The sequence below is a fragment of the Calypte anna genome, chromosome 27 (assembly GCF_003957555.1).
Source record: "Calypte anna isolate BGI_N300 chromosome 27, bCalAnn1_v1.p, whole genome shotgun sequence".
In the NCBI taxonomy this organism is placed as follows: Eukaryota; Metazoa; Chordata; class Aves; order Apodiformes; family Trochilidae; genus Calypte; species Calypte anna.
In genome coordinates this window covers 1,954,581-1,981,031 of record NC_044272.1, presented here as the reverse complement: position 1 = coordinate 1,981,031, position 26,451 = coordinate 1,954,581, and the positions used below count along the sequence as shown (strand labels likewise).

Below are 26,451 nucleotides of genomic sequence, written 5' to 3'. Positions count from 1 at the left end.
ATGACCTGCAAGGCTGGAAAGTTTTGCAGGGCAGTTTTGCTGGGTGGCTTGTGCAGAGCTGTGCCATTTGAATTGCAGCACAGACCTCCACACACTCTGCTCTCCATTCCTGGCGTCTCTCCCAGCACAGAGCTTAACCCAGGCTCGGGTTTAGTTTTCCCTCCTCTCTCTCTCTCTCCTTCTCCCTGGAGTGACAGCGTCTCCAGGCTCTGCTAGCCAGGACTCCCAGGCAATCATGGAGGATACGACTTTGCAGATTATTGAACCACCAACTGTTTCTGAGGCCTCTGAGGAGCAGGCACCCGAGGAGCCCATCAAACCCGACCAGATCAACGGCGTGATGGTGCTGACCCTTCTGGACAAGATCATTGGAGCTGTGGATCAGATCCAGATGACCCAAACACAGCTGGAGGAGAGACAGCAAGAGATGGATAGCGCAGTGACCAGCATCCAGGGGGAGTTAACCAAGCTGACAAAGGCACACACCACCACCAGCAACACCGTCAACAAAATGCTGGAAAAAGTGCGCAAGGTGAGCGTCAACGTGAAGACTGTGAGGCAGAACCTGGAGAAGCAAGCTGGGCAGATCAAGAAGCTGGAGGCCAACGAGGCAGAGCTGCTGAAACGCAGGAACTTCAAAGTCATGATCTACCAGGTAAGGAGCTGTGTCACCACCTTGTTCTGAGGGTCTGAGGGTCACCGAGTCACCACTTCGTTCTGAGGGTCACCGAGTCACCACTTTGTTCGTGTAGAGGGTGTTGCTCCCAAGTAGCTACCAGTCAGACAAGAGGGCATGGTCTAAAGATCTGTCAGGGGAGGTTTAGGTTGGATATGAGGAAAAAAATCTTCCCTAAAAGGGTGATCAGGCATTGGAATTGGCTGCCCAGGGAGGGGGTGGATTCTCCGTCCCTGGAGGTTTTTAAGAAGAGACTGAACGTGGCACTGAGTGCCATGGGCTGGGAACCAGGGGGGGAGTGGGTTAAGGGTTGGATTTGATGATCTCAGAGGTCTTTTCCAACCAGATTCTGTGATTCTGTTGCCTTTGCCCAGGGATCTCACACTGCATCACTGTCCCCAAATCCCTGGCTGTGCAGACCAAGGGTCGGAAGGAGCTCTCATTCATGATTTAACATTGTCTGTGTGTTCTTAGATAAGGTGTGACAGAGTTGTTACATTTCACAGGAACTTCAGCAAAGATAGTGAGAGTAGCTCTAAGCACTCATTGCTATGGACCAGAAGTATCAAAATAACCTGATTTTACTGCTTAGCTAAAAAAAGAACAAGAATGCACTGGGTTCTGGGAGGGGGTGTTGTAAATCCAGCTGCCAGAGCCTTTTCTACTGGGAGGCAACGTGTGTATTGCTACGTAGAGAGTGATGATATTTCAGATTTGTGACATGCATCTGATAACAACAAGAGTCAGTAACCCCTGCACTGGGGTCAATCTCACTGGCTGGGGAAACAGGGAAATCAGGAACAGCTCCTTGGGATCTCTGGTGCTCGGAGCAGCCTTTGCCGTGGTGCTTGTAGAGATTTTTATGCTCTTTTTTCTCCAGCCTGCAAGTCTTGAGTCTCCTACTTGTCTGGTTTCAGTAACAGCTTCAGTTTGCTTGATATTTAGAGTGTTGGACTCTTCCTTTGATACTAAACAAGAAGAAAGTGAGGAATATGTTGCTGTCAGTTTTCCTGCCTGGAGCTGGTGTTCTTCTGCAGAGAAAACTTAACATTGGGCCACAGAGTCAAAGTGAATGAAATAGTTAATGGTTCAGTTAGAAGCCTCTAGGTTAATAATAGACAGTGTCAGGGACAAATGGAGAAGCATCCAGTGCTGATCACAGGAAGAGAGAGACATAAAAAAAAAAAAAAGAAAAAAAAAAAAGAGAAAGAACTGATCATAATAGGCTCAGGAATCCAGCACGTACAGGGCCTCTGATGCTGATTCAGAACTTAAGTGTTTGTAGTTTTAACATACCTGAAAAACTGAAATACTGGAGCCTGCTGAGAGCACACGAGCAACCTAAGCAGTTATTTAAAGATTTGGTACAAGTTCTTTGTGTCAGGCTTCTGAGGGAGGATGATCTATGCATGGAAAATAAAACAGAACTCTAAATGTGCTGTAGAAGCAACAAACATTGCAAGATGAGAAGAGTGAAGGGAATTGGTGAAACACAGAATTCCACGTGGGTTACAGAAATAGGTAGGAAGCTGACAAGCTTCTGGGTCCTGTGGAAGCATCCAAAGCATTGGCAGGTTGTCATTTTGTGGGCTGTTTTTTGGGCTGTTTTCTGCTGCTTGTGACTGTTGAGTTGGATTTCTCTTCGAACATGAAAAAGCATTCCTGTTTCTGCAGGAAACCTAGGGCATGGAATTTAGTGTGGTTTGACTGTGAGGCCAAAGAGCACGAGTGAGAAGGTCTCTGGGCTTGCTTTGGGTGAGGTTTTTGCACCCTGGTGGGAATCCTGGTGCTGCTGCAGGAACCAGGAGCAGAGCTTGGGTCAGGATCCAGCCCGAGGAGAGCAGAGATGTGGCAGTGGGGTGCAGGCTTGTGGAGGGTGAAGGTGTCTCTTGGAGGAGAAATGCTTGATTACCTCTTAATTTGGTGCTTAAACTGAAAAAGAAAATCCATGATGAGCTTTTGATGTTTGAATACTAGAAAGAAAGTGGTAGTAATGTGGCAAAGACAGGAGAATTTGAAGGCCAGACCACAGGGAATCTCCTGGAAGGATGGAGCATGTTGCAGTGCTCTGCAGGAGCCTGACTGCTCTTTCCTGCATATGATGGACAGGTAAATTTTTGGTCAACAGATCAGGTCTCTAAAGTGTATTAATCTACAGTCTCAAAGCTACATTAATTATTATTTCTCATACAGAAAAGAGGGTTGCATTATTCTGTAGAATTCTCTATAAAAACATCATTGGGTAATTTCCTTTGTACAGAAACCTGAGTTGTAGGGCTTGGTGGAAGGAAAAATAATCTGTTTTATGTGGGATTCTTCCTTATTTGTGGAGACTTTAGGGTCTGAAAAAGTCAAATATTCTGGGGGATCTTGGAGGTTTTGCTTTGGGGGGCTTTGGGGGCTTTGAATCTGCTTTTTTTTTTTTTTTTTCCTGGGATTTTTAGAGGGTGTGTCACTGTAGTTTTGGGGATTGTCATCCTTCTGAAACTCCTGACAAAGGCTGACAGTGGGAATTGCACAGCAGAGCTGCAAAACCAATTTTGTGTCACGGTTTATTCACGTGGCTGTTTTGTCAGAGTCATTCTGGGCACATCAGTGACAAGACTGGACCTTTGTTGGGGATTATGCTAAGCAGATAATGCCAACAGATTTATAAAATAACTCTCTGTAAAGAAAAAAGTTGTATTTTTGTGTGTACATTGTAAAGGTGTTTATCAAATCGAGGGTGATGTTCATCTGCTTTGCTGGTACTGAGCAATAATCTTTGTTGCAAGAATCTTTGTTGATTCCTGCTGGATCATCTGTTTACTAATATCCTTCTGTGTTTCAGTGTTAATAATCATGGAATTTAAAAAAAAAATTCCATTGAATCTATAAACCCAAAGCTTTATCATGGGCTGCACTCGGGGGGTTTAAATGAGGAAAATTCCCTGTTTTCCTAGCTGTGTTCTTCATTAAAAGGCAAAATAAATTACAAAATAACTTGTTTTCTAATTCAGCTTTTAACTTCTCAAGAGCTACTGCCTCTCAAGTCTGTGTTGGATACTTTCTTGAAATATAATTAATGCTGTGAGCAATATTATTACCACTTTCTAACAACAAAACAGCTGCCTTTGGAAGTCTGTCACTAACTGCCCTGTGCAATTGCATTTTCAGTTGCTGTAGTTAAATGTGCAAAGATTTATTAGGCTTTTCTTTAGGAGAACAAGAGCTAATCTCATCTGAAGGACATGAAGATTACAGAAAACCAGTGGCTGGCTATTTCCTAGCAGGACAGCTGAGTACAAATGATACTCTGTAGGTGTTTAATACTGCGTGGTCCTGGGGGATAAGAGGAGGTGAAGATCAATCAGCTCTTCACAGGTTGGAGGTGCTGGGTTCTTCTCTCAGCACTGGGTCCTGAGTTACAGAGGGACTATTTTCAGGAGTGCAAAGAAGAGCTTTTGGCACCTTGGGAGCAGAGCTCAAACTCCACGTGAGGGTTGTGTTTTGCTAGCTAGATCAGGAGAAAATTAATCAGATTTCTAAAGTGTGTTGGTCCTTTATTTTGGGGTGGGTGTGGGGCTGCAGGCAGGCAGTGGGCAGGGGGGTTCCTGGAGGGGAGCAGCCCCTCTGCACCCCTTCTACAGAGGCTGCTCCCCACCCTGCAGGGTTCAGGGGTTCCTGAGGGGCTCCTCAGCTCTCTGGGCTGGCAGGGAAGGGTTGGGTGGCTGCAGGAGAAGCTCAGCCACACAATGTGCAGGGTAGGTAGGGCTGGACGTGGAAATATAAATAGCCCAGCTTGGGTTTTGTGCCTGGAGTGGGCCTTATAGGGAGGAGAGCACCAGCATTGTCAGTGGTGGGGAGGAGGGATGAATTTCAAACCCACACACGACAGATTCAGAGGCCAGACCTGAACTGCCTCATTTTTAGCTCCTCAAAGGAGAGCGTGGAAAAAGAGCAGGAGCTCAGGGCTCTGGTGGGAAGCACAAGGAGCACAAACCCAGGTACCACAGCCCCTGGGCTCTCTCCACCTCCTGAACAGCCTGTCAAGCTATGGTTTTGTTTCAAATTAATAATTCTGAATTTTTCTTAGTGCATATTACCAGTCTTTCTACCACAAGACAGCTCTGGAGCATGGATTTCTCTGCTGCAGCCTGGAACCAATGGCATTAATATTTAATTTCCCAGGTATTATTTATGAGCAGTCAGTGCCAGGACTGTGTTTTGCTGAAATCCTTTTCAGTGTTACAGCTACACAGAGAGCTCTGCAGCAATAATTTGCCTCAGAGCAAAGGGTCAGAGGCTGCTTGGCCAGTTGGGACAGGGTTAGATCGACTGGTTAGTGACTCCTGAAAATAAAATCAAAGGTAATAATTCCTTCTGATCACTTTTGTGTCTCTCAGGCCTCTCTGGTGCCTGCCAGCAGTGGGGCTGAGCATCTGTCATGATCTCAGCAGGGCCACTGCCACAATGAAGTGCAGAATTTGCCAGTCATGCTCACTGGGCTGTGGCTGGAGCATTCTTCCAGTGAGATCGTGGCTCATTTTCCCATTTGTAAGCTAGATACAGGCCCTGAGCAGAAATAAATTAACCCCTCATGGGCACACAGTGGGGAAAAACTCTCCAGGGGGAGATGTAACCCAGTCTGCAGGTCTGGGATTAGAAGCCAGCTGGTGCCAGACCCTGCCTCTCTGTAAGGCACAGTCCCACGACTCTCCAGCATTCCCAGGTGGGGATTTGAGTGGAAGAATTGTGGGTTCACTGTCCAGCTGCAAGACAAAGACCAGAAACAAAGATGCTCAGTGTCAGAGAGGGGAAATCAAATATTTAGAGTACAATGTCTGGGGGTATTTAGACTGCAGCTACAGATGTCAGTGTCCTCAGAGATCTGCCTGCACATCATCTGTGTTGCAGACTCCATCGTTTTGGTTTGCTGTTCAGAAACAGCTCTGGAGTTATTTATCAGCTGAGACAGGTTTATCTGGGAGGAGCAGTTCTGAGAGTAAAGCCAGTTGTACAAACAGACTGATAATAGGATCAGAAGGGGTTTTTTTTTCTGCTGTCAGGGAAAAACAACAAAAAAAAAGCCTTCTGACTCCTTAGTCTATTTACTTCTCTGTTTCCTACAGCCCTGCCTCTCTTCTGACTCACTCTTAGGCAAAAGCACTTTCCCAAACACAGCCTCCTCCTCTCCCTGTGCCCTTCCTCCCTTGCTTTTCCCTGCCAGGTCTGTGCCTGCCCTGGGCTGCTCTCCCTCCCCAGCTAAGAGGGAAGATACAACCTCTTAGGACAGAGCTTTCAGGACACAGAGTAATGAGAAGGGCCCTGGTAGAAACTCGTGCCAGAAAGATTACACAGTGCTCGGAATTCCAGAGGGGAGAAGGACTTCTGCTAGTCAGGGAGATACTCCTTGAGAACAAGCTAGCTTATCCCAGTGTGGATTTATTCTTTCTAATAAATCTTTGCTGTCTCTTCTGTCAAACTTCGCTCCTTGGCTTCTCCTCTTTCTCAGCATCCCCTTGTGTCATTTCTCTCTGCCCGTTCTCACACTAATCCGGATTACTCCATTACTCCATTAGTTCCTGATCAGATTCCCAGTGGGGACAGGTAAGTTTTTCCATTGTGACTCCTTTCTGCTGGCCATTGAAACGCAGTTTTCCTCATCTTAGCCTGAGAAGATCCAGAGAGTGAGCTTTGAGTCTTCGCCAGGGACTGCCCTCTGAGCCCTCTCCAGGAGCGGTTCCGTCCGCGCTGCGGGAAGTGCCACGGCCCAGACCAGGACATGGGAGGAGGCACCACCTTAGGGCCTCTGCAGGAGTAACCCCTGAAGATGGCTTTGAACCTCTGCTGAAACTCTGGAGGCTGCTGGTCCCAGAGCCTTTGCCTCTCTGCCTGCTCGTGGCTGCTGCCAGCCTTTCCCCCTGCAGGGCTGATCTTTCCCTCGGCAGAAATCCCACTTTTTCTTGACTAATCTGCTTGCTGCATGTGGCCACCCCCGTTACAGAGGAGGCTGAGGAGCTGTGGTTTGCTCTCAGGACTCACTGTGTGGCTTGCACAAAGGGCCAGCAGCCAGGAGCACTTGGCTCTGCTGGTGGCTGCTGTGACTGGGCAAATCCTGCCTGCTCTCTGAGCCTCAGTTTCTCCCTCTGAAATAACAGCTCTGGCAGTACCTATCCCCTCAGGCTTCTTGTAAGGTTTAGTTTTTAAGTGAGAAAGGGTTTGAAGTTGTTGTTTTAAAGCAGATGAAAAGGCAGGTAGAGAGCACAAACTGTGTGACGTGCTCCAGGGGAATAACTGAGTCCTTCCCATGGCACAAGTGGGAGGACAGCAGGGAAAAGCATCTGCAGGGATTGGCAGAGCGAGTGGTCGTGGTGGCAATGGGAGTGCAGATCCCTCTCTTCCCTGGCAGGGCTCAATGACCTAAAGCTTCTCCCCAGATGCTTTTAATCCTCCCTTTGCCTACCCCCCACCCCAGCCAGAGCTCCTCTGACCTGGCCAGAGGGGCTGGGGAAGGACTGGCCTGGTGCAGGAGCTGCAGAGAGCTCTGATCACCCCCCAGCAGCAGGGATCAGCCCTTTTTGGTCATTGTAGGGCCTGGGGAGATGAGCTGGTCATGTTCTGCATGTTACAGCTGCATGTCAACCAAACTGGAGTTGTTTGTGCTGTGTAAAAATAACGAAATGAATTGCAGATGTGATTAGCATGTGTGTGTGTGTGTGTGTGTGTGTGTGTGTGCAAAACCCTCCATTAAACCTTCAGGCTGGAGATTGGAGCTGCTGCGTGTGCTGGGATCCTGTTTTTTCACACATTGACAGTAAGAGCCTATTCAAGAGCAATCCAGGAGCCCTCCTCGTGTTTTGGGAACGTTCCCCACATTGCCTGGAGGCTCTGCAGTGGGTGAAGAGCTCTGCAGGGTTGGGAATACAGCTCAGCTTTGTGTCTCGTTGGTTTTTTATCCCAGAGGGGAAGTGTTTACATGTGTTGTAGCAACCAAGCGGTGTGCACCGACCCTGGGGGCTGCCCGGGTGACTCAGAGCCAGGGAACTCGCTGGAAAACAGCCTCAGATAAAAAACCCACTCAAGGCAGAGGCTGCTCTGCCCAGCACAGCTCTGGATTGTTTGGAGTAGGAGGGAGAAAGAGCAGCCCAGCACCCATCAGCTGGCAGGGCATGGGGCCCCTCTGGGTGTCCTCAGCCTTCCCCAGGGGAACAGCTTCCCCACGCAGGGGTGGATGCCACTCGTCCTCCTGCTGGGTGTAGCTCTGCTTCGTGCAGGGAGCAGGGCAGGAGGGTTCTTCTGCTGGTATAAAAATCTGAGAAATCTTGTTTACCCACTGTCTCTGTGCCAGCTGGACTCAGGCTGTCTCAGAGAGCAGAGCTGGTTTGCATCTGCTGATTGGGAGCCAGGGTTTGAACACCCCAAGAGGCAGAGATGCCAAGAACCAGAATTTTGGACTCGCCCATTGCAAGGGTCAGTGTTTTCCCAGTAAAAATAGAGTGGTTGGAATGCCTGGTGTTAAAAATGTGGCTCATCTAGATGAGTCATGAGTGAAATAAAGTGCACAGTGCCTTGCCCAGAGGGGGAATTTGTGTGGCAGCCACCCCTAGACCTGGGATGGTTCTTGCTGGTCCCAGCCAGGTCCTGTTGTCCTCCATGGCAGGCAGAGGGGCTGTGGGGGCTGTGTCTGCAGGGACAGGGGGCAGAGACACCTGACACACCTCTCCAGTGGGGAGCAGAGATGAGAGGGATGCTCAGCAGCAAGGCACCCATCCCCATGAGATGTGCCAGGGCTGTTGGTTGTGCTCACATCACTGTCCTGGGCATCAGCCAGGGCCTGGGACACCATCAGGGTCTGAGTGAGGAAGGGGCTGAGATCCACCCAGTGTCCCCAGCTGAGAGTCTGCTGCCCTGGTAAGAGGGTGAGGAGTCAGGGAAAAAAATGCAGGAATTACACCAGGCATGGGAGAGGGAGATGGGAGACCTGGGAGCCTGGCCAGAGACAGCCCTGCAGTGGGTCTGTCACCCCGGTCACCCCACCCTGCAGGAGAGGGCCTGGGTGAAGGCTGTGGAGATTTCCCAAGCACAGCTGGAGAAACAACCTCAGGGACATCTCCAGGGGGGAGTTTGGATTGTGGCATCTTTCCATGTGGGAATAGTTCTGCTCCCTCTTTGCCTCTGTGCTTGAGCAACCAGGGGCCTCGTGGGAGAGGGGAAAGCTGAGTCCATGAGGGGCTGAGGATGGGGCAGCTGCCTGCAGGGACACCTCGTGGGACAGCATGAGTGGGGTCTGTGCAGGTGTAGGGTGTTGGGTGTTGCTGCTGTGGGGTGAGGTGGCCAGGGTCTCAGAGCTGTCGCCTGCTGGGACCTGATGGTGGCCATGAGGAGAGCTCCATGGCCATGAGGAGAGCTGCAGGATGCTGCTGAGCAGTCAGTTAGAAGATGGATTGGCTGGTGTAGCATGAGGAAAGGTGGTTATTGCTGTGGCAGACACAGAGTTTTTGAGGTGATGTTCCTTTCTGCACACACACACACAGTTCTGGAGCTAACAAGGGGCTGATAGGGATCTGAGTTTGCAGGATATGGCCTGTTTCCAGGAGAGAGGGGGATGCCTTTGTTCTGGCTCATTGTGTTGGCTGAGGGAAGGAAGCTGCTGGAGTTCCTGGTGTTCCCAGCTTGAAGGGCAGGGTCCCCAGGAGTCTCTGAGATTGCTCCAGCAGGTGTTGTTGTGGAGAGCAAGATCCACCTCAGTGATGTGGGTTTGTTCTGGACAGCCCCGACCCTCTGGAGAGCATGTGTATTGTTTTTTCCTGAGCTGGCTAATTAAATGAAGAAAACACACACCGGGCTCTTCACATGAATCTCCAGCAAGAATCTGAGGGGGGCTGAGCTGTGATCTGGACGGTGCAGAGCTTTCCCTCAGCTCTCTGCCCAGAACCAAAGCTCGGGCAGAGCTTCTTCTGACTGTGGACATTGCAGCCTGACCATTCCACTGCTCTCCCCACCTCCCCAGGTTCCTGGGCTCTGCCTCCTGCTCTCAGGAGCCCTGGGCTGGGGTCTCCATCCCCACTCACTCAGCTCTGGGCTGTTCCTCCAGACCTCAGCCCCTCAGCCCCTCTCCCCGTGCCCGTTCCTCGGCTGCTGCTGGCTTTCTGTCAGCGCTCACCTGGGCAGCTCCAGGCCTCTCCCTCACAGATCCAATAATTAAAACCACTCAGGCAATCAGTCTGGGGGCAGTGGGGTGCAGCTGTGAGGCTGTGTACAGTGCAGGGCTATTTCCAGCCTGTCCTGGGGACAGCTCAGTGATTCATGGCAGCCGGGACGCACGCTATGTGCTGCTCGGATGAAAACCAACCCCACTCCAGACCTGTGTCCCTCTCCCGGGCACATGTTTGTCCTCTGCCACTGGGATCAGAAACCTGGCTGACCCAGGAGAGCAGAGAAGCTGAATGAATTCACCCCCATCCTGGGGAGAGGCAGTGTAACCTTGCACTGCTGCGTGGGCTGGAGCTCCCTTCAGACGTGGGCACGGACAGGGTCAGAACTGATGTCCCAGTGGAGAAATGGGAAAAACAGGGTGTCCTGCTCCATCCCCAGGGATATCCCAGCCCCAGCTCTGCATCCCACAGGCCTTGGTAAGGTGTGAGCACAGACCAGGGCCAGGCTGCTGCGTGCAGGCAGTGTGGCTCGGTCCTGGTTCTGGATGGTTCTGCCATCTGCACTGGGCCACTGTGGGACAGACCCCGGCCAGCCCTGAGAGCTGGGGCAGCTGGGGGTCTCACCAGGACCCCACCCATGGGAAGGGAGCTGAAGGCTGGGGGCATGGGATGGGCTTTGGGCAGTCAAGGGGATGAAGCTGGGGAGGAGGGGACTGTGGCAGGGCACAGAAGGAAGGGAAAAGTCTCCCCTCTCCGTGCTGGGCTGCCTCGTCCTGCACAGCCAGGTTTGGAACTGGTCCAGAGGAGCAGAGCTGGTTCACCTGAGCCAAAATCCATTGGAGCCCTAAGATCTAAGAGCAGATCCTCTTTGCAGTCACGTATTGGGTGCCCTGAGGGAGGACAAGCCCAGCCCGACCTCGCCTGGCTCGGTTTAGCCATGAAAATTATGGATCAAATCCATGGTTCTGCTCAGCACTGCTGGCAGGGGGAGGGATGGGGGGAGCTGCCTCCCCGGGCTGCTGTCTGTGTCTCACTGGCTCCGCTCTGTGTCTTGCAGGATGAAGTGAAGCTCCCATCTAAACTGAGCATCAGCAGGTCTCTAAAGGAGGGTGAGAAGCTGGAGAAGGAAGGTGAGGGCGAGGAGGTGCCTGTGGGTGAGGACCATGCAGAAGAGGACCACATCCAGCTCTCCTCGGATGAAGAGGTGGAGATTGAGGAGATTATTGAAGAGTCACGGGCAGAACGCATCAAAAGGAGCGGCATGAAAAGAGTGGATGACTTCAAGAAGGCATTCTCAAAGGAGAAGATGGAGAAGACTAAGATAAAGACCAAGGAAAACCTGGAGAAGACCCGGCACAACTTGGAGAAGACCCGCCACAACCTGGAGAAGAGGATGAACAAACTGGGCACCAAGATTGTAACTAATGAAAGGAGAGAGAAGATGAAGACCTCTCGGGACAAGCTGAGGAAGTCTTTCACCCCTGACCACACCATCTATGCCAGGTCCAAGACAGCCGTCTACAAAGTGCCACCCTTCACTTTCCACGTCAAGAAAATACGGGAGGGCGAGGTGGAAGTGAAAGCCACGGAGCTGGTGGAGGTTGGTGGAGAGGAGGGAGAAAACTCAGACCTGATGCGTGGGGAGAGCCCCGAGATGCAGACGCTGCTGGAGATCACGGAGGAGTCGGATGCGGTGCTGGTGGACAAGAGTGACAGCGAGTAGGACGGGAAGGCTGGCGGATGATGACGGCTGGAGACGAACCCGTTCACATTTCAGCTCCTTCTCTGCCCCCTGGTGCCCCAGGGGAACGTACACAAAGCATCTTTACTGCCCCCAGAGCCGCTGCCGATCCCCTCGCTGCCTGCTTGGACAAGGTGTATTTTCTATGTTAGTTTTAGCACACTTTAGGAACACGGGACTGGGGTTTTTTTTTTTCTTACACGGTGAATCCCCCTCGCAGACCATTCCTGCCGCAGGCTGCGTGGGAGCCCCCAGCAAGCAGCGGGGCCCTGAGTGGAGAGTGCGGGACCCCAGGCAGCAGCTGGAGAGACCTGGAAAGCTCAAGTGTCCTCCCAGAGCAGAGAACTGGTGTCAAGGAAGCTTCTGCTGCCCAGCCCACGCCCCCGCAGCACCCACGGACCGACCCGGGAACCGCGGGAGCGGAGGGAAGAGTGGAACCGGTCCTGCAGGGGGCAGCGAAGCGGAACCAGCACCGGGCAGGTCCGCTCCTCTCTGACCACCCGGGGACCGGGATGGTGCCGGAGACCCGGAGCTCCTGAGGCTGCGACGTGTTCCCAGCGGGGACCTGGGCTGTGCTGAGCCCACGAGAGGCTCCTGCCGCTCGGAACCGCCTTGACACCAGTCCAGAACCGGACCTGGAGTCTTTCTGAGCATCTCCTTCCCTCGGGGGTCCCGGCACGGCTCAGGCCCGCACCCACCTCCTGTGCTTCCCTCCCCGTTTCCCGCAGCTTCCCCCGCAGCACGGTCCCGCTGGGGTGGGCAGACACTGCCGGGGCTGTGGTGTGGGTGTCCCGGGGATGCTGATCCCAGTGGGGAGGTGGCAGGGGGGGTGTCCCCCGGTCCTGCTCGTCCCGGTCTGTGGCTGGGCTCAGCCCTTCCCCCGCTCACATAACCCAATATATAAACTTGCTTTTCTTCTAAGAATTCTCTTCCTTCTCCTTGCCTACAGCATCCAGCCTGTCCCCGGCCTGGGGCCCGTCCCGGGGCCGGTGTCGGTGCCCGGGAGGTGCCTCCCCGAGGTCAGGAGCCCCCGGGAGTCCCGAGGAGCCCCCGGCCCTTCCCGCATCCCGGCGGGAGCGCAGCTAATAAAGTCTCTTTTCTACACCACCAGCGTGCGGCTGTTCATGGCAGGGTGCGCGGGCACCGCGGGTCTCCCCAGCCGGTACCGGTACTGGTCCCATCTCCCCACGCGGGGTCGCTGCGGAGCGCGGTCCCCACCCGCAGCGTTGCCCCTTTAAGAGGCGGTGGCGGCGACCGCGAGCGGCGCTGACGTCACGGCGCTGCCCGGAACTCAGCCGGGTTTCCCGCACGGCCCTTCCCGGCAGTCGCCGCCCCTCCCGCCGCACCGCCCCTTCCCCAGCACCGCCCCGCGGAGGGAGGCGGCGCCATCCGGGAACAGCCGGCACGGGGCGGCCCCTCCCGCGCCAGCCGTGACGAGCGCGTGGCCGCCGCGCTGATTGGCCGCCGGGAACCGTGCCTCGCGGGCGCCGCGGGAGTTCCGCGTTGCCATTGGGTGATCGGGGTGTGACGTCAGCGGGGGGCGGGGCCGAGGCTGCAGCGCTGTCCCCGCTCGGGCAGGGTCCGGACGCGATCGCCGCCGGTACCGGGAGTCACCGCCCCGCCCCGCCCGGGACCGCCGGTGAGCGTGGAGGGGGGGAAGGGGCAGGGACCAGGCCCGGGGGGCTCGGCCGGAGCCGTCGGGGTCCGGTTGGCACTGGGGAGCCGGTGTCAGGGCGCGGGGCGGGGTACCGGGGCCCGGTGTGCCGGTGTCCCCCCGGAGCTGGGCTGGGCGCTGCGGCGGGGTCGGGGCTGAGCCATGGGGTGGGGGGCAGAGCCGTACCGTGCCCAGTCCAACCCCGGGCTCTTCCGCCACCGCCCCCTTGCCCCTCCCCCCATCCGCGGGTGCTGCCCCGGGGGTCTCTCCCGGGAGCCCCCCCCGGGCCGGGGCTGTTCTCGCCGCGGATACCGGGGGAAGTTCGCCTCTGTCGGGAGGTCCCACACCGGGACCCAGCAGCAGGTGAGGGCAGCAGCCCGCGTCGTAATTAGCGAGGTGTTAATTAACCGAGTCGTCTGGTTTTGCAGCAAACAGGATTCCCGTGCTTCCCGGCAGACTCCCGGGGCAGCTCCCGGGGGGGCTCGGAGGTCTTGCGGCACCGGGGTCTCCGTTCCCCAGTTCCCGGAGCCCCCTCTGTGGGTGACACCCCCAGTCCCGGGGGTCTCAGAGCCTCCAGGGGCTTCTCCGGTTGGGAAGCAGCGTCGGGATGGGCCGGGCCGGTTCTGCTGGTACCAGGCGGTGCCTCTTGGGGTCCGTGCTCTTTGTGGGGTTCAGCTGCAGGACCTGGGCCACAAGTTGGGGTTTTGGGGCAGATGTCGGTGCTGCCCATCCCAGTGGTGGGGTTTTGGTGCTGATGGAATGACCCACTCGTGACTGGGAGCCCAGAAGAGGGTCCTGCCCTGGGGCAGAGCGGGCTTGGAGCCCCGGTGGGTGCTTCTGGAGGAGCTGATCCCATTTCTGCCACTGTCACTGCCCAGCGTGGCCTCTCCTGCTGTTCCTGGGGGATCTGTGGGAGCTGCAGTGCTGAGCACCCCCTGCCCCAAGGGTCCTGGAGGTCCTGCAGCAGGAGGTGGGTGCTGGGATGGACCATGAGGAGCAGCATCAGGCAGCTCCTGCTGTGCCTGGAGGTGGCCCAGAGCCCCCCCTGCCCTGTGCTTTCTTCCTCTTCTGTCTCCAATCCTCTCTGCCCCGTTTTTCCACCTCCAGGGCTGGCTTTGAAAACACTCGTGGGGAGCAGAGCCAAGTTCTCCTCAGAGCCTTTTTACAACTCTTGTGTTTTCCCGGAGCAATTAGCTGCTTTGTTGGAGAAGAACAGTTTTTCATCAGCAGCTTGTTGCTGGCTGTGTGGAAGGCGGGGGGCAGCGAGGTGCTGAGGCTCCTGCCAGGGCTGCTGATGGCATCTGTCACGGGGCTGTGTCCTCCCACTGGTGACAGCTGTGGATGTGAGGTGGTGGGGAGCAGGTTCCTCCTGCTGGTGGCACTGCCAGGGACAGGGGTGCCACAGTCCTTCCCTTCCTCTGGTGACAGTCCCTGTAGCTTTGCCCCCAGCAGCTGGTGCTGTGGGTGCTGTTCTCATAGGGCAGCTGCAGGATCGTGTCCAGGGCAGCAGCACTGCCTGGAATGAGGCTGCAGATCTCTGCTGAGCTGCCAGCAGCACCGTGAAGCCTGGGCCTGGCTCTGCCCTTGCTAAAGAGCTAAAGAAAGGTGAACTTTAGCTCTTGAGCTACTTTTAGCAGCTTTGCTCGGAGCTCTGCACGCTGTGTTTACCTCTGGCCTTGCCTCATGTCCTGCTCGGCCCTGGTGGCCTGGGCTGCTCCCTGGCTCCGTTCCAGGAGGAGAGGCAAACCACAGGGATCGGAAGGGTTCAACCCTCAGACCTTTACACCCAGTCAGAGGAGGCTCCTTGCTGACAGGGCTGGCTGGGGAGGGGCTCCTGTGGGGGTTTTGGGACTCATGAGGTCAGAGCTTCCTAATGCTGGTGACAGTGGCAGTAAGGAGTGTCCCCCCAGGACAGCTGGTGCTTCAGGCTGCCTGCATGTGGGTACTGGGAGGAGCTGGAGGTCAGGGCTATGTTCAGGGATGTGCCCAGGGTTCCAGTGTCTCCTCTCAGCCCTTCAGGAGGCTTTGCCAGCTTCCTGATGGCTTCCAGCTTCCGTGGTGTCCGTCCCTGCAGGCTGCTGCCCTGCTCCCCATGGTGCCTGAGCTCTGCAGTGACTGCCCAGGCTCTCTTGGCTGCTCTCCTGGCAAGGGGACACCTGTGTTAGCACAGGGAGAGCAGCTGTGGTTCTGCTCTGCACGAGTTGTGTTTTTTATGGATGGGTCTGGCAGTGCTGGGGCCCCGGGAGGCGCCGGTTTCCTGCGGTCACGGAGCATGCGCTGCGGAGAGGAGAGCCATGGCCTCCTGCTGTTGTTGTGGGCTCCTGCACGGGCCAGCATCTCCTCCTCCTCCTCTGTCTCACCCCACTGAAGACAGTTCCTATGGTGGTTGTTTGGGGTTGATGTCCCGTGGATGTTGCTCCTGTTTCTGGGACTGTTCGATGCTGTGAATCTCTACAAACCCCTATAAGTCCACATCAGGTGCCAGTGGCCATCTTCTCCCCACATCTCAGTTCACAACAGGACGTTCCCCTCTTCTTGCAAAAAGCATCCAGAGAAACGGGGAGTGTCACGAGCAGAAAGTGTCAGATGGGCCCCACACAGGAGGTGCTGAAAGTCTCAGGTGGCAGCAGCCGGACCCATGGGCCCCTCCTGGAGGAGCTGCTGATGGTCCCCAGCTCTCTGAGCAGGGCAGCCCCTCTGTGATGAGGGGGACTTGGGGCACAGGAGGTGGGGGGAAGGCCCTGTTGTTATCACTGGTGTGTCACTGCCTGCAGTGACCTTTGGAAAAGCAAATGAGGTCCTGCAGGGCAGTGACTTCCCGCTGGCACCGAGCTCTGCGCCTTCGCTTCCCGTGGGCAGCTTGCTGTCCCCTCGGTGGCCTTGCTTTGATTTCCATTGATAGACAAAGTCTCATTAACTCGAAAATTGCTCCTTCCTTGTTTCTGTTGCTTCCTGGCAGTCTCCGCCTTCTGCACTTTACTGTAATCTCCGCAGCTCCTTCCCTGCCTCCAGGAGCAGGGCAGGCACGGGCTCTCAGGCACTGGGAAGGCATTGGCACCAGATTAAAGCCTTGTACTCGTCACTGGTGAGCTACGTGGTGACCTACGTGCCTAAAGCCTCTCTTTGCCCCTGTGGCAAGAAGGTAGGAAGGTTTGGTAGGAAGGTTTGGGCTCTAGGAGAAAGCTTTGCTGAATACGGGTTCTTAAGAAGCTCAGTGCTCACTGGACTAAACCCAAGCCCAGAGCTGTGTTCCCAGGGAGCTCCTGCTCAGCCCGCTGTGGGTCTGAGGGGTTTGGTGGCATTAGGAGCTGCCTGCAGTCACTGGTAACCCTGCTCTGACCCTGGGAGCAGTGCTGAGGCTCCCGACCTGCCTGGGGCTGTCTCTGGACAAGCTGCTGGGGCTGTGCCCAGCTCTGTGGGTGAGGGGCTTGTGGGCAAGGAGAGGGCTCAGCTCAGCAGCCAGGACCTGCTGCTGCACTCCTCTAACCTGCTGCAAATGGCCACCAGCTGCCAGTGCCAGCTCTCCCTTCTGGTCTTGGATGTTTCAGATTAATTTCACAACACTCAGTGAAAAGAGAATGAGTCAGGATCCAGGGGCTGGATTCAGCTTGTGTCTGAAGAGAGACCTCTCTGCTGCTGCTGCAGGGAATACCCCTGGGCAGGGGCTGAAAGCCACCTCTTGGCTTGTGTGATTTTTGGGTTGATTTTTGGGACGGAGCAGTGCTGCAGCACTGGCTCTTTGGTGCTCTGCCTGCTCTGCCACTTGTCCTGTCCTGCCTGTCCCCTCCTGCTTGACCTCACCCTGTGCTGCTGCGGGCGCTGGAGCTAAGCACCGAGGTGGGATGTCAGTGGGTGTGAGGTGGCTTTTCCCCTCTCAGCAAGGCTGCTCCCCTCCTCCTCTACCTCTTCCTCTCCTCTTCCTCCCCCTCCCCAGCTCCTCTGTGCTGTTACCCCCGCACTGGTGGTTTCAGTCTGCGGTTCCACCTTCCCCTGACCTGCCCTGGGTGACGGCAGCACTGCCTGCCCTGGCAGCCACAGCCCAGCCTGGAGGCACAAACCAGAGCTCCCCGGGGGTGTCTGGGTCCTGGAGGCTCCTGCTCTGAGCAGCACCCTGCCCATCCCAGCAGGTCCCTGGAGCCGGCCAGGATGGCTCAGTGGAATCAGCTGCAGCAGCTCGACACGCGGTACCTGGAGCAGCTCCACCAGCTCTACAGTGACAGCTTCCCCATGGAGCTCCGGCAGTTCCTGGCCCCCTGGATTGAGAGCCAGGACTGGTGAGTCTGCAAAAAGCTGTCCTGGGGGCTCTGCTGGGGACTTGCATGGAGCAGCTCAGGAACGTTGAGGAGGTTGAGGTTGGAGGAGGTGCAGGTTGAGGAGGTGCCGGGGTGTTCAGTCACAGCAGGGGTTGTGTTCTTGGCGCTGCCTGGATGTCTCCCCATGGCAACCCAAGCCCACTGCCCCCCCTTCCCCTTTTCCCCAGGGCCTACGCTGCCAGCAAGGAGTCCCACGCCACGCTGGTGTTCCACAACCTGCTGGGGGAGATTGACCAGCAGTACAGCCGCTTCCTGCAGGAGTCCAATGTCCTCTACCAGCACAACCTGCGCCGCATCAAGCAGTTCCTGCAGGTGATCTGGGGGAGTAGGGTCTGGCTTGGTGCGGGGGCAGCCAGGGCATCCCTGGCACAGCTCAGGACCCGCAGCCCTGAGGGATGTGGAGACCTCAGGAGCTGCTTTGTGCCTGCTGAGCCTGTGGTTTGGGACCTCTTACAGAGCAGATACTTGGAGAAGCCGATGGAGATCGCTCGCATCGTGGCTCGCTGCCTCTGGGAAGAGTCCCGGCTGCTCCAGACAGCTGCCACTGCTGCCCAGGTCAAAGGCTCTCAGGGGTCTTGGGGTGGCTGCTGGCTCTGTGTCTGTCTGTCCTCTTGTCCCTTGTCCCTCGTGCAGCCCCAGAGCTGGTGCTGCAAGTGAGCAGCTTGTCCTGCAGGATATCCTCAGGCTGGGACAGGAATGTCCCAGGGTGGTGGCTCTGTTCTCATGTCCCCTTTGTCCCCTCTGCAGCAAGGGGGACAGGCAACACATCCAACAGCAGCTGTAGTGACAGAAAAGCAGCAGATGCTGGAGCAGCACCTGCAGGACGTGAGGAAAAGGGTGCAGGTATGTGTGCTGCCCAGGCACCTACTCCTTGCTCCACAGCTGTGACTTAGTGCTTTGAATAAATCCACAATTCTTGCCTTGCAGGATCTGGAGCAGAAGATGAAAGTGGTGGAGAATCTCCAGGATGATTTTGATTTTAACTACAAGACTTTGAAAAGCCAAGGAGGTAATGGAAGCTCATTAGCAGCTGGCAAACCAAAGTGTGCTCCTGCAAGGGAACTTGCTGGCGGGCATGTTCCAGCCTTTCTGTGCCTCCTCTCCCAGCAAGACGGGTGGCTGAGGCTGAGGGCATTTGCATGGCAATTGAAGAAACCTTGTCTTTGGTTTCTGCTGATGCCTCCAGGGGAGCTGAGCCAGAGCTCTGCCAGAGCTGTGGAGCTGCTGGTGTAGGAAAGCCAGCACAGTGTGGTGGGAGATGGCTGCTTCCTCGGGTGCCTCCTCCTCCACTGTGGGAGTCTGGCTGTGCTTGGGAGGACAGGAGCAGTCCCTGAGTGTGGCTGAGAAGTTTCTCACCTCTCTGTGCAGACATGCAAGATCTGAATGGAAACAATCAGTCTGTGACCCGGCAGAAAATGCAGCAGCTGGAACAGATGCTCACAGCGTTGGATCAAATGCGCAGGGTACGAGGTGCAGCCTCGGGTCCCCTGGGAACAGAGGTGCCCTTCTTCTGGGTACAAGTTTGGGGATTCTGTACCTGAGAGCAGTGCTGGAAAGAGCCCAGGGTGACTCCTTGTCTGTGCCTGTGGAACTCCCAGACTGTGGAGGGAGTCGGAGGGTGCTGGAGGTTTCTTCTTTCTCTTTTGACAGGGCATTGTGAGCGAGCTGGCTGGACTGCTGTCAGCCATGGAGTATGTGCAGAAAATGCTGGCAGATGAGGAGCTGGCAGACTGGAAGAGACGGCAGCAGATTGCCTGCATTGGGGGCCCACCTAATATCTGCTTAGACCGTCTGGAGAACTGGTAAGAGCTGGCTGGGGGTTGCATCAGTCCCTAGAAGGGTGGAATTCAAACACCTGCAATGGAAATGAGCTCTTTGCCTCTGGAGACACTCTTGTAAAATGGCTTCTGACGCCTGCAAATGTAAATATAATCCACTGGTCAGTCTGGTCCTCAGTGGTGGGCACTAGTGCTGGGATAGTGTGACCCAGGCCCTTGGGATTTTAAGGCTGCTGTGAGAATGTCCTGTTCCTGCTGTATCTCTGTGGAATTTGGGTGTGTGCAGGTTTCTTCTGCAATGTGTGCATAGGTAAATACACCGGGCAGGGGACAACGATGTGTTCTGTTCCTTGGTGGGGTGTTTTGGAGAGAAAAACATCCTGTTGCACCAGTGAGGAAGAGGAACTCTGCAGGCTGGGACCCAGCAGAGCTCTGCAGCTGGAGCTCACACTTGTTCTTCTGCTCCCCTAGGATCACCTCCCTTGCAGAATCACAGCTACAGACCCGGCAGCAGATCAAGAAGTTGGAAGAACTGCAGCAGAAAGTGTCCTACAAGGGTGACCCCATTGTCCAGCACCGGCCCATGCTGGAGGAGCGGATTGTAGAGCTGTTCAGGAACCTGATGAAGAGGTGCTGAGGGCTGAGAGGGGGCTGCAGGTTGAACCAGGACCCAGCAGTGGGTGGAGGGGTGGGCAGGGACCGTGCTGGGGTGGGGCTGAGGTTTGACTGCAGTTCCTGTGCCATCCCCTGCAGCGCCTTCGTGGTGGAGCGGCAGCCCTGCATGCCCATGCACCCCGACCGGCCCCTGGTCATCAAAACTGGTGTGCAGTTCACCACCAAAGTCAGGTGGGTGCTCCCAGGCCCTGACACCCCCGGGGGAAGGGGAGGGAAAGGAACTGTGAGGAGCAAAGCAAGGAGGATCTCTCTCTGAGGGAGATGCTGGTGTGGGTGCAGCTTCCCCCGGGATTGCTGGTACTGGGAGGGGATGAATCCCAGGGGCTGGACCTGCTCCATCTGACTCACTGCAGGAGCAGCTTTGCTGTGTTCCTTCATGCAGCCAGGTTCTGGTAAATCCCAATGCAGGGGAGAGCAGCAGGAAGCTTGGCACATCCTGGTCCTGCCCAACTACTGCTCAGCTGTCTGATGCTCATGGTGTTGATGCTCTCACTCTGTCTCTGCTGACCCTCTGCAGGTTGTTGGTCAAGTTTCCGGAGCTGAACTATCAGCTGAAAATCAAAGTCTGTATTGACAAGTGAGTTGTGTGCTCTGCTCACCCTGAGGGGGTGGTGCTGGGTCTGAAGGCTTCATTCCCATGGCAGGGAAAGCCTGGGGGGCTCGTGGGATTCACTGTGATAGTGCCAGCCCCAGGCATCAGCTTATCTGTGCCAGGGTGGAGGCAGTGGCCATGACCTGGTGTCTGTCTCCCCTTTCCCAGGGACTCCGGGGATGTTGCAGCACTGCGGGGGTAAGTGCAAGATTTTGTTTTGTTTTGTTCTTTTTCCTTGCTTCTTCTTTTAATCCTGGTAAACTTCCTATTCTTCTTTTCTGAAAAGGCCACATGTCAGCCCCACACTCTCTCTTTCCTCTTTCAAGATCCCGGAAATTTAACATCCTGGGAACAAACACCAAAGTCATGAACATGGAGGAGTCCAACAATGGAAGCCTCTCGGCAGAGTTCAAGCACCTGGTGGGTACCAGGAGCCCTCTGGCTCCTGTGGAGGCCTCGTGCCCTCGTGGTGTTGCCCTCACCTCCTTCCTTCTCTCTGCAGACCCTGCGGGAGCAGCGCTGCGGCAACGGGGGCAGAGCCAACTGCGACGTGAGTCTGGGGGTCCTGGTGGGGAGCTGAGCTGTGAGGGGAGCCCTGCCCCAAGAGAAGGGGTGTCTGCAGGGTCACCCAGCTCACTGGCTGGCTGTCAGACCAAGGGCAGGGGTCTCCTGTGTCCTCATTGTGTCCTCTTCCACCTTAGGCCTCGCTGATAGTCACTGAGGAGCTGCACCTCATCACCTTCGAGACAGAGGTGTATCACCAGGGGCTGAAGATTGATCTGGAGGTGAGCTGTGGGTTTCTGCCTCTCACTGCCATGGGCCTGGGTGCAGAGGAGCCCTGGGAGATGTGCTCACATCTTGGTTTTGCAGACCCACTCCCTGCCTGTGGTGGTCATCTCCAACATCTGCCAGATGCCCAATGCCTGGGCGTCCATCCTGTGGTACAACATGCTGACCAACAACCCCAAGGTAGGGCCTGGCACTGAGGGGACAGCTGCCAGAGCTGCTGTAAAGGCTTTGGGACCAGCGTGTCCCTGCCAGTAGGGAGGGGGAAGTTGTGGCCTGGGAGCAGGCTGGAGCAGGACCTGGTTCTGCTTCTGTCCCAAGTCTTGCTCAGAGCTGTGTTTTCCCTTGTGCAGAACGTGAACTTCTTCACCAAGCCCCCCATTGGGACCTGGGACCAGGTGGCAGAGGTGCTGAGCTGGCAGTTCTCCTCCACCACCAAGCGCGGCCTCAGCATTGAGCAGCTGACAACGTTGGCAGAAAAACTTCTAGGTAACCCAGTGTGGGTGTCCTGCCTGTCCCTCAGGGTGCTCCCAGGACATGGTGTCTTGGGAAGAACAGCTCCAGCTAAATGTTGATGCTCCTGTTCTCTGCCAGGGCCAGGCGTGAATTACTCCGGCTGTCAGATCACCTGGGCCAAGTTCTGCAAGGTACCAACCTCCTTCTTCCCCAAGTGCCTTCCCTTGGCTCTTTTCTTCCTCCCATCCACACTCACAACTTCTCTGCTTTCTTCCTCAGGAGAACATGGCTGGAAAAGGCTTCTCTTTCTGGGTCTGGCTGGACAACATCATTGACCTGGTGAAGAAGTACATCCTGGCGCTGTGGAATGAAGGGTAAGCCTTGGCCAGCATCAGTCTGGAGACCCTTGGTTGGGCTGGGCCTGGGGAGGGGTCCCACAAGTCCTGTCCTGGGGTGCTTTTTATGTCCAGGCTGGTTCAGAGTGAAAACCCACCAGGGAATCCTTAAAACATTGGTATCTCTGCTGGTGGCCAAGCCCTGCTGCTGCCTGGTGCTGTGCAGAGCTGGCTGGGTTCACATCTTGGAGTAGCTGCTCCTGTATCCTGACCCCTCCTTGCTCTCCTTGCTTCCTGGTGCCCAGGTACATCATGGGGTTCATCAGCAAGGAACGGGAAAGAGCCATCCTGAGCACCAAGCCTCCAGGCACCTTCCTGCTGCGCTTCAGTGAGAGCAGCAAGGAGGGTGGCATCACCTTTACCTGGGTGGAGAAGGACATCAGTGGTACGTTGCCCTCCGTGGGTGTGGTGCCTTACTCAGCAGTGTTCCTGGCTCCCCAGGGACCATCCATGTCAGTGTCTCCTCATTTTGTTCTTGTCCTGACCAGCGCTCTCCCTGGGTTAAGGCTTTGGGGCTGGTGCCCTTTGCTGGTCTCTGTCTCCTGGGTGCCCCTACCCATCTCCTGCCCCTGTGGTGCAGTTTTCTGTGGCTCTGAAATACCCATCCTGCCCTGTGCTGGGTGCTGAGCATGTCCTCAGGCTGGTCTTGTCCCTGCTGCTCAGGGTGAGGGGTGATGAGGAAGGTGCTGCCTTTGCCTGCAGGACGCGGGTGTCTCACCCTGTCTCAAAAATCTCCATGTACAGGGAAGACACAGATCCAGTCTGTGGAGCCTTACACCAAGCAGCAGCTCAACAACATGTCGTTTGCTGAGATCATCATGGGCTACAAAATCATGGATGCCACCAACATCCTGGTGTCCCCCCTGGTGTACCTGTACCCAGACATCCCCAAGGAGGAGGCTTTTGGGAAGTACTGCCGCTCCGAGAGCCAGGAGCACTCAGAAGCTACTGACTCAGGTAGTTGTTGGCTTTCTGTGTTCCACCACAGCTCCTGTGTCACTACTGATGGCAGAGCTGTCTGTCACCAGCCAGGCTTCTGTCCCCAGAGGACATAGCTGCAGCGTGGGACTGGGGTCCCCATGGGCTGGTTCCCCCCTGGTGACAAGGCTGCTCCCTCTCTTGCAGGTGCTGCTCCGTATCTGAAGACCAAGTTCATCTGTGTCACCCCGTGAGTGTTCCTGGGGGATGTCTGTGAGCACGGGGGAGTTTGTGTGCTCAGCTTCTCATGGGGGTTTCCTCCCACCACTGCCGTGGGCTCTGTGGGTGCCGGGGGGGCCGTGGGGGCTGTGCCAGGCTCTGCCTCCCTGCCCTTACCGCAGGGCTCCTCTCCCCCTCCTGGGGCCCCTTTCTTCTGGAGAGCTCTGGGGATGGCTGAGCTGTGCCCTGGGGCCCGCTGAGGGAGAGAGGGTGTTGGAGAACTCTGGCCAGGCCCTGACCAGAGGTTTCTGTGCTTCCCCCTCTCACACAGCACATCCTTCAGCAACACCATCGACCTGCCCATGTCCCCGCGCACCCTGGACTCGCTCATGCAGTTTGGCAACAACAGTGAAGGAGCAGAGGCCAATGCGGGAGGGCAGTTTGGTGAGTCCAGGGCTCCTGGTACCCCAAGGGGACCTGGCTGTAGCCTCACACCGTGACCTCTGGCTGTGTCTCCCCACAGAGTCACTGACCTTCGACATGGAGCTGACGCCAGAGTGTGCCTCGTCACCCATGTGAGGTGTCCCACTGGCGCTCGTGGGGCCTCTGGGACTCGGGCTTCCCACCCCAGGGAGTGCCCTGCTCTGGCCCTGCTCCCTTATGGATGCTCTGGGCATTTCCTCGGGGGGGTTTGGGGGCCAGGGTCCTTGCCACCCATTCCTCGTTTTACCCCAAATGAACACCCCCCTCTCCAGGGTGGTGCCCCGTTCATCTGGGACGGGGGATGAACCTTTTTTCTATTTCCTTCCCTAACAGTTTTTTATTATTGTTTTGCTCATTCAAGTGCCTATTAGCCTCCGATTGCAGCCTCAGTTTTTAAAACGCTTCTGCAGCCCCAGCCATGCTGCTTGCTGCTGAAAGCTGCTTTCCTGACTGCCTGAGTCAAAAAAAACCCTGGGGAGATCCAACAGCCCAGGTTTGCCTCTGTGTGCCCGAGGGGGGATGGATCTGTCCTGGCCTCTGCATGGCTTTCCTGTTGTGGGGGGGCTGTTCCCTGCAGCCCCCCAGAAGGGTCTCCCCTCTGCACCCTTGGTGCCAGTTTTGGCCAGGAGGTTGGCTTCCCTCTGCTGGGAACAGGGAGTTTTGGGGCTGCATCTGCTTGCCACCAGCTTCCTGCTGCAGGCACCAAGATGCAGCTGGCTCCATGGGGACAACTGTGTACCCTGTGGTGCAAAGGCTGCATGGGGCAGTGTCTGCCCCAGCATTTGCATCTCGGGTCTGTTTTGGAACCTGGGGGTAACCACAGAGGCTGCCCTGGCTGTGGCTCACCCTGTGGCCAGGCTGGTGGCAGTGGCACAGCCACAGGGTGCCCGCTGAGATCTGTTGGGGGGGCTGCTGGATCCAGTGTGACCTCCAGTGGAGGAGGTGGCCTGGCCCTTCTCTGGTATGGCTTGTGATGTCCCAGGCAGTGGATTTGCAGCTTCTCAGGGGCTTCACATGGTGTTTTTGTTGGAGGTTGGCTGTCGCTGTTAAGGTAGGAGGTGGCAAGAGTTGAAGGGAGCAGGATGTATGCAAGGGGAGGGACCCATCTTGGACCAGCACTCAATGGAAACATGGGTGTTGCAAAGGGCAGAGCTCCTGGCTGGGGGGGTTGAGCTCTGCTGCCCACTGGTCGTGGTTCTGTGTTCACCAAAATGGGGTGGGCCCTCCTGCCTTTTGCCAGGCAGTGAGCATGCAGACACCCATGAGCATCTAGAAGGCCGTGGTGGTAACAGGGCTGTGGGTGCCTGTGGTGGGGTGACAGGAGGGAGCTGTCTTGCTGAACACTAGCCCCCTGCTTTCCAGGTGTCTGGGGTGTCTTGATTTGGCACTGGGTAGAGAGAAACTCCTGATCATCCCTATCAGTGATGCTGCTGTGGAGCAGGGTGGACTCATCACGGGGCTGTGAAGTCCATGGGGTCTCCCCTTGGCACCCCAATTGTGTGCTGCACTGGCAGTGTCACTGCATCCCAGCCTGTGGGTGTGGGATGGGGTCCCCAGGGGAAGGGAGGGAGGGCTGGGGGTGTCCTGGCCAGTCCTCTGTGGTGTGTGTAGGCAGGGGGAGGTGGCTGTGGCCACCTCTGGGGCCAGGAACATCTTTTGGTCTTGAGAGGTGCTCAGAGGGCACAAGGGCCCTGCCCCTCTCTCACCCCATCCTCGTTCATCTCTGCCTCCAGCTGCAGTCACTGCCGTCCCGGGCAACATTCAATACTGTAAAAAATTTTATTTTTTTGTATATTTTATTGTTGTATCTACAGGCTTTAACTTTCTCCAAAATAAAGGCTCCGAAGCGACGTGCTCTGGGCTGAGCTCAGCTCCCTGCCTGCAGCTCCCACCTCACCCCCTCCAGGAACGGAGCCCCACCACCGGGTGGGTGTGGGATGGGGCTGGGGGGACAGTGGGGATGGAGGGATCATGACCCCAGGCTTTGGCTTCTGCAGCTCCAGATCTCCTCTACCTGCATCAAGGAAACACCAGTACTGGCGTGGGAGGATGGGGCTGCCCCTGCCCGGGGTTCAGCGGGCTCGGGTGGGGGGGAGGTGACTCCCCCTTGACCCTGTCCTCAGGCCGTGTCCCTGGGCTGCACCTTGGGGCTCTCCTGCCCTCTCCTGGGGACACGGTGGAGCTGGCACCCAACACTAACAGGGACAGACACCCCCCCACCCCAGCCCATGGCTCTGGGGCTTGGGCTGCTGCCCCCCCCCGACTCGGCCCTCGGTGCTGCCCCGGGGGGCTGTGTGTGCGTGGGCACAGCTGGTGTGTTCAGCAACCCCCCCCCCCCCAGAGCAGTGAGATTGCTGCAAGGTTTGGGCTCTGATGAGGCCAAGAAGGAGAGATTATTGCTCTGTCGGGATTAGCAGGGGGATTTTTCATGCAGGTCATGCTCAATAAATCCCCCCTAACCCCTACAGAACTGGCTGTGCTGGGCTTGTTCCAGCTGCTGGAACCTCTTCCTCGGGTTGTGTTAGACCCTGAGGCCATGGTGTGTTCCTGCTGTAGGAATCGGCCCCACCAGCACCCCTACTCCACCATCAAACCCAGACAGTGCTCTGTGGGGCACCAGCAACCTCA

At 56.3% G+C, this 26,451-nt stretch overlaps 2 protein-coding genes across 6 annotated transcripts; both read left to right on the top strand.

Moving 5' to 3' along the window:
- Positions 1-12,661, top strand: CAVIN1 (caveolae associated protein 1). The gene is made up of 2 exons (XM_008505697.2): positions 1-655; positions 10,871-12,661. The coding sequence occupies exons 1-2, from the start codon at positions 236-238 to the stop codon at positions 11,534-11,536; spliced, it is 1,086 nt and encodes a 361-aa protein (XP_008503919.2). The 5' UTR covers positions 1-235; the 3' UTR covers positions 11,537-12,661.
- Positions 12,662-13,096: 435 nt separating this feature from the next.
- Positions 13,097-25,673, top strand: STAT3 (signal transducer and activator of transcription 3). Of its 5 annotated transcripts, none has more exons than XM_030466108.1 (24): positions 13,097-13,193; positions 17,336-17,482; positions 17,689-17,833; positions 17,978-18,076; positions 18,269-18,364; positions 18,449-18,530; positions 18,890-18,984; positions 19,172-19,323; positions 19,771-19,929; positions 20,053-20,145; positions 20,492-20,551; positions 20,735-20,764; positions 20,893-20,986; positions 21,069-21,116; positions 21,268-21,351; positions 21,437-21,535; positions 21,706-21,841; positions 21,947-21,999; positions 22,088-22,182; positions 22,449-22,588; positions 22,948-23,163; positions 23,329-23,371; positions 23,672-23,784; positions 23,864-25,673. In XM_030466108.1, exons 2-24 carry the CDS (start codon positions 17,355-17,357, stop codon positions 23,917-23,919), a joined length of 2,316 nt encoding a protein of 771 aa, XP_030321968.1. In that variant the 5' UTR covers positions 13,097-13,193; positions 17,336-17,354; the 3' UTR covers positions 23,920-25,673. The 5 variants fall into 5 exon arrangements, with proteins under 5 accessions (XP_030321968.1, XP_030321971.1, XP_030321967.1 ...); XM_030466111.1 differs by having other exon boundaries at positions 13,106-13,193; positions 17,333-17,482; positions 22,948-23,160; XM_030466107.1 differs by having other exon boundaries at positions 13,106-13,193; positions 17,333-17,482.
- The last annotated feature ends 778 nt before the right edge of the window (positions 25,674-26,451 follow it).

Excerpts from the sequence above, each read along its gene's own strand:
- STAT3 (XM_030466108.1), top strand. The coding sequence starts at position 17,355 with ATGGCTCAGTGGAATCAGCTGCAGCAGCTCGACACGCGGTACCTGGAG. Across the intron at positions 18,077-18,268 it reads CAGCTGCCACTGCTGCCCAG|CAAGGGGGACAGGCAACACA; the intron begins GTCAAAGGCTCT and ends TCCCCTCTGCAG. Across the intron at positions 21,352-21,436 it reads GGCTGAAGATTGATCTGGAG|ACCCACTCCCTGCCTGTGGT; the intron begins GTGAGCTGTGGG and ends TTGGTTTTGCAG.
- CAVIN1 (XM_008505697.2), top strand. The coding sequence starts at position 236 with ATGGAGGATACGACTTTGCAGATTATTGAACCACCAACTGTTTCTGAG. Across the intron at positions 656-10,870 it reads TCAAAGTCATGATCTACCAG|GATGAAGTGAAGCTCCCATC; the intron begins GTAAGGAGCTGT and ends TGTGTCTTGCAG.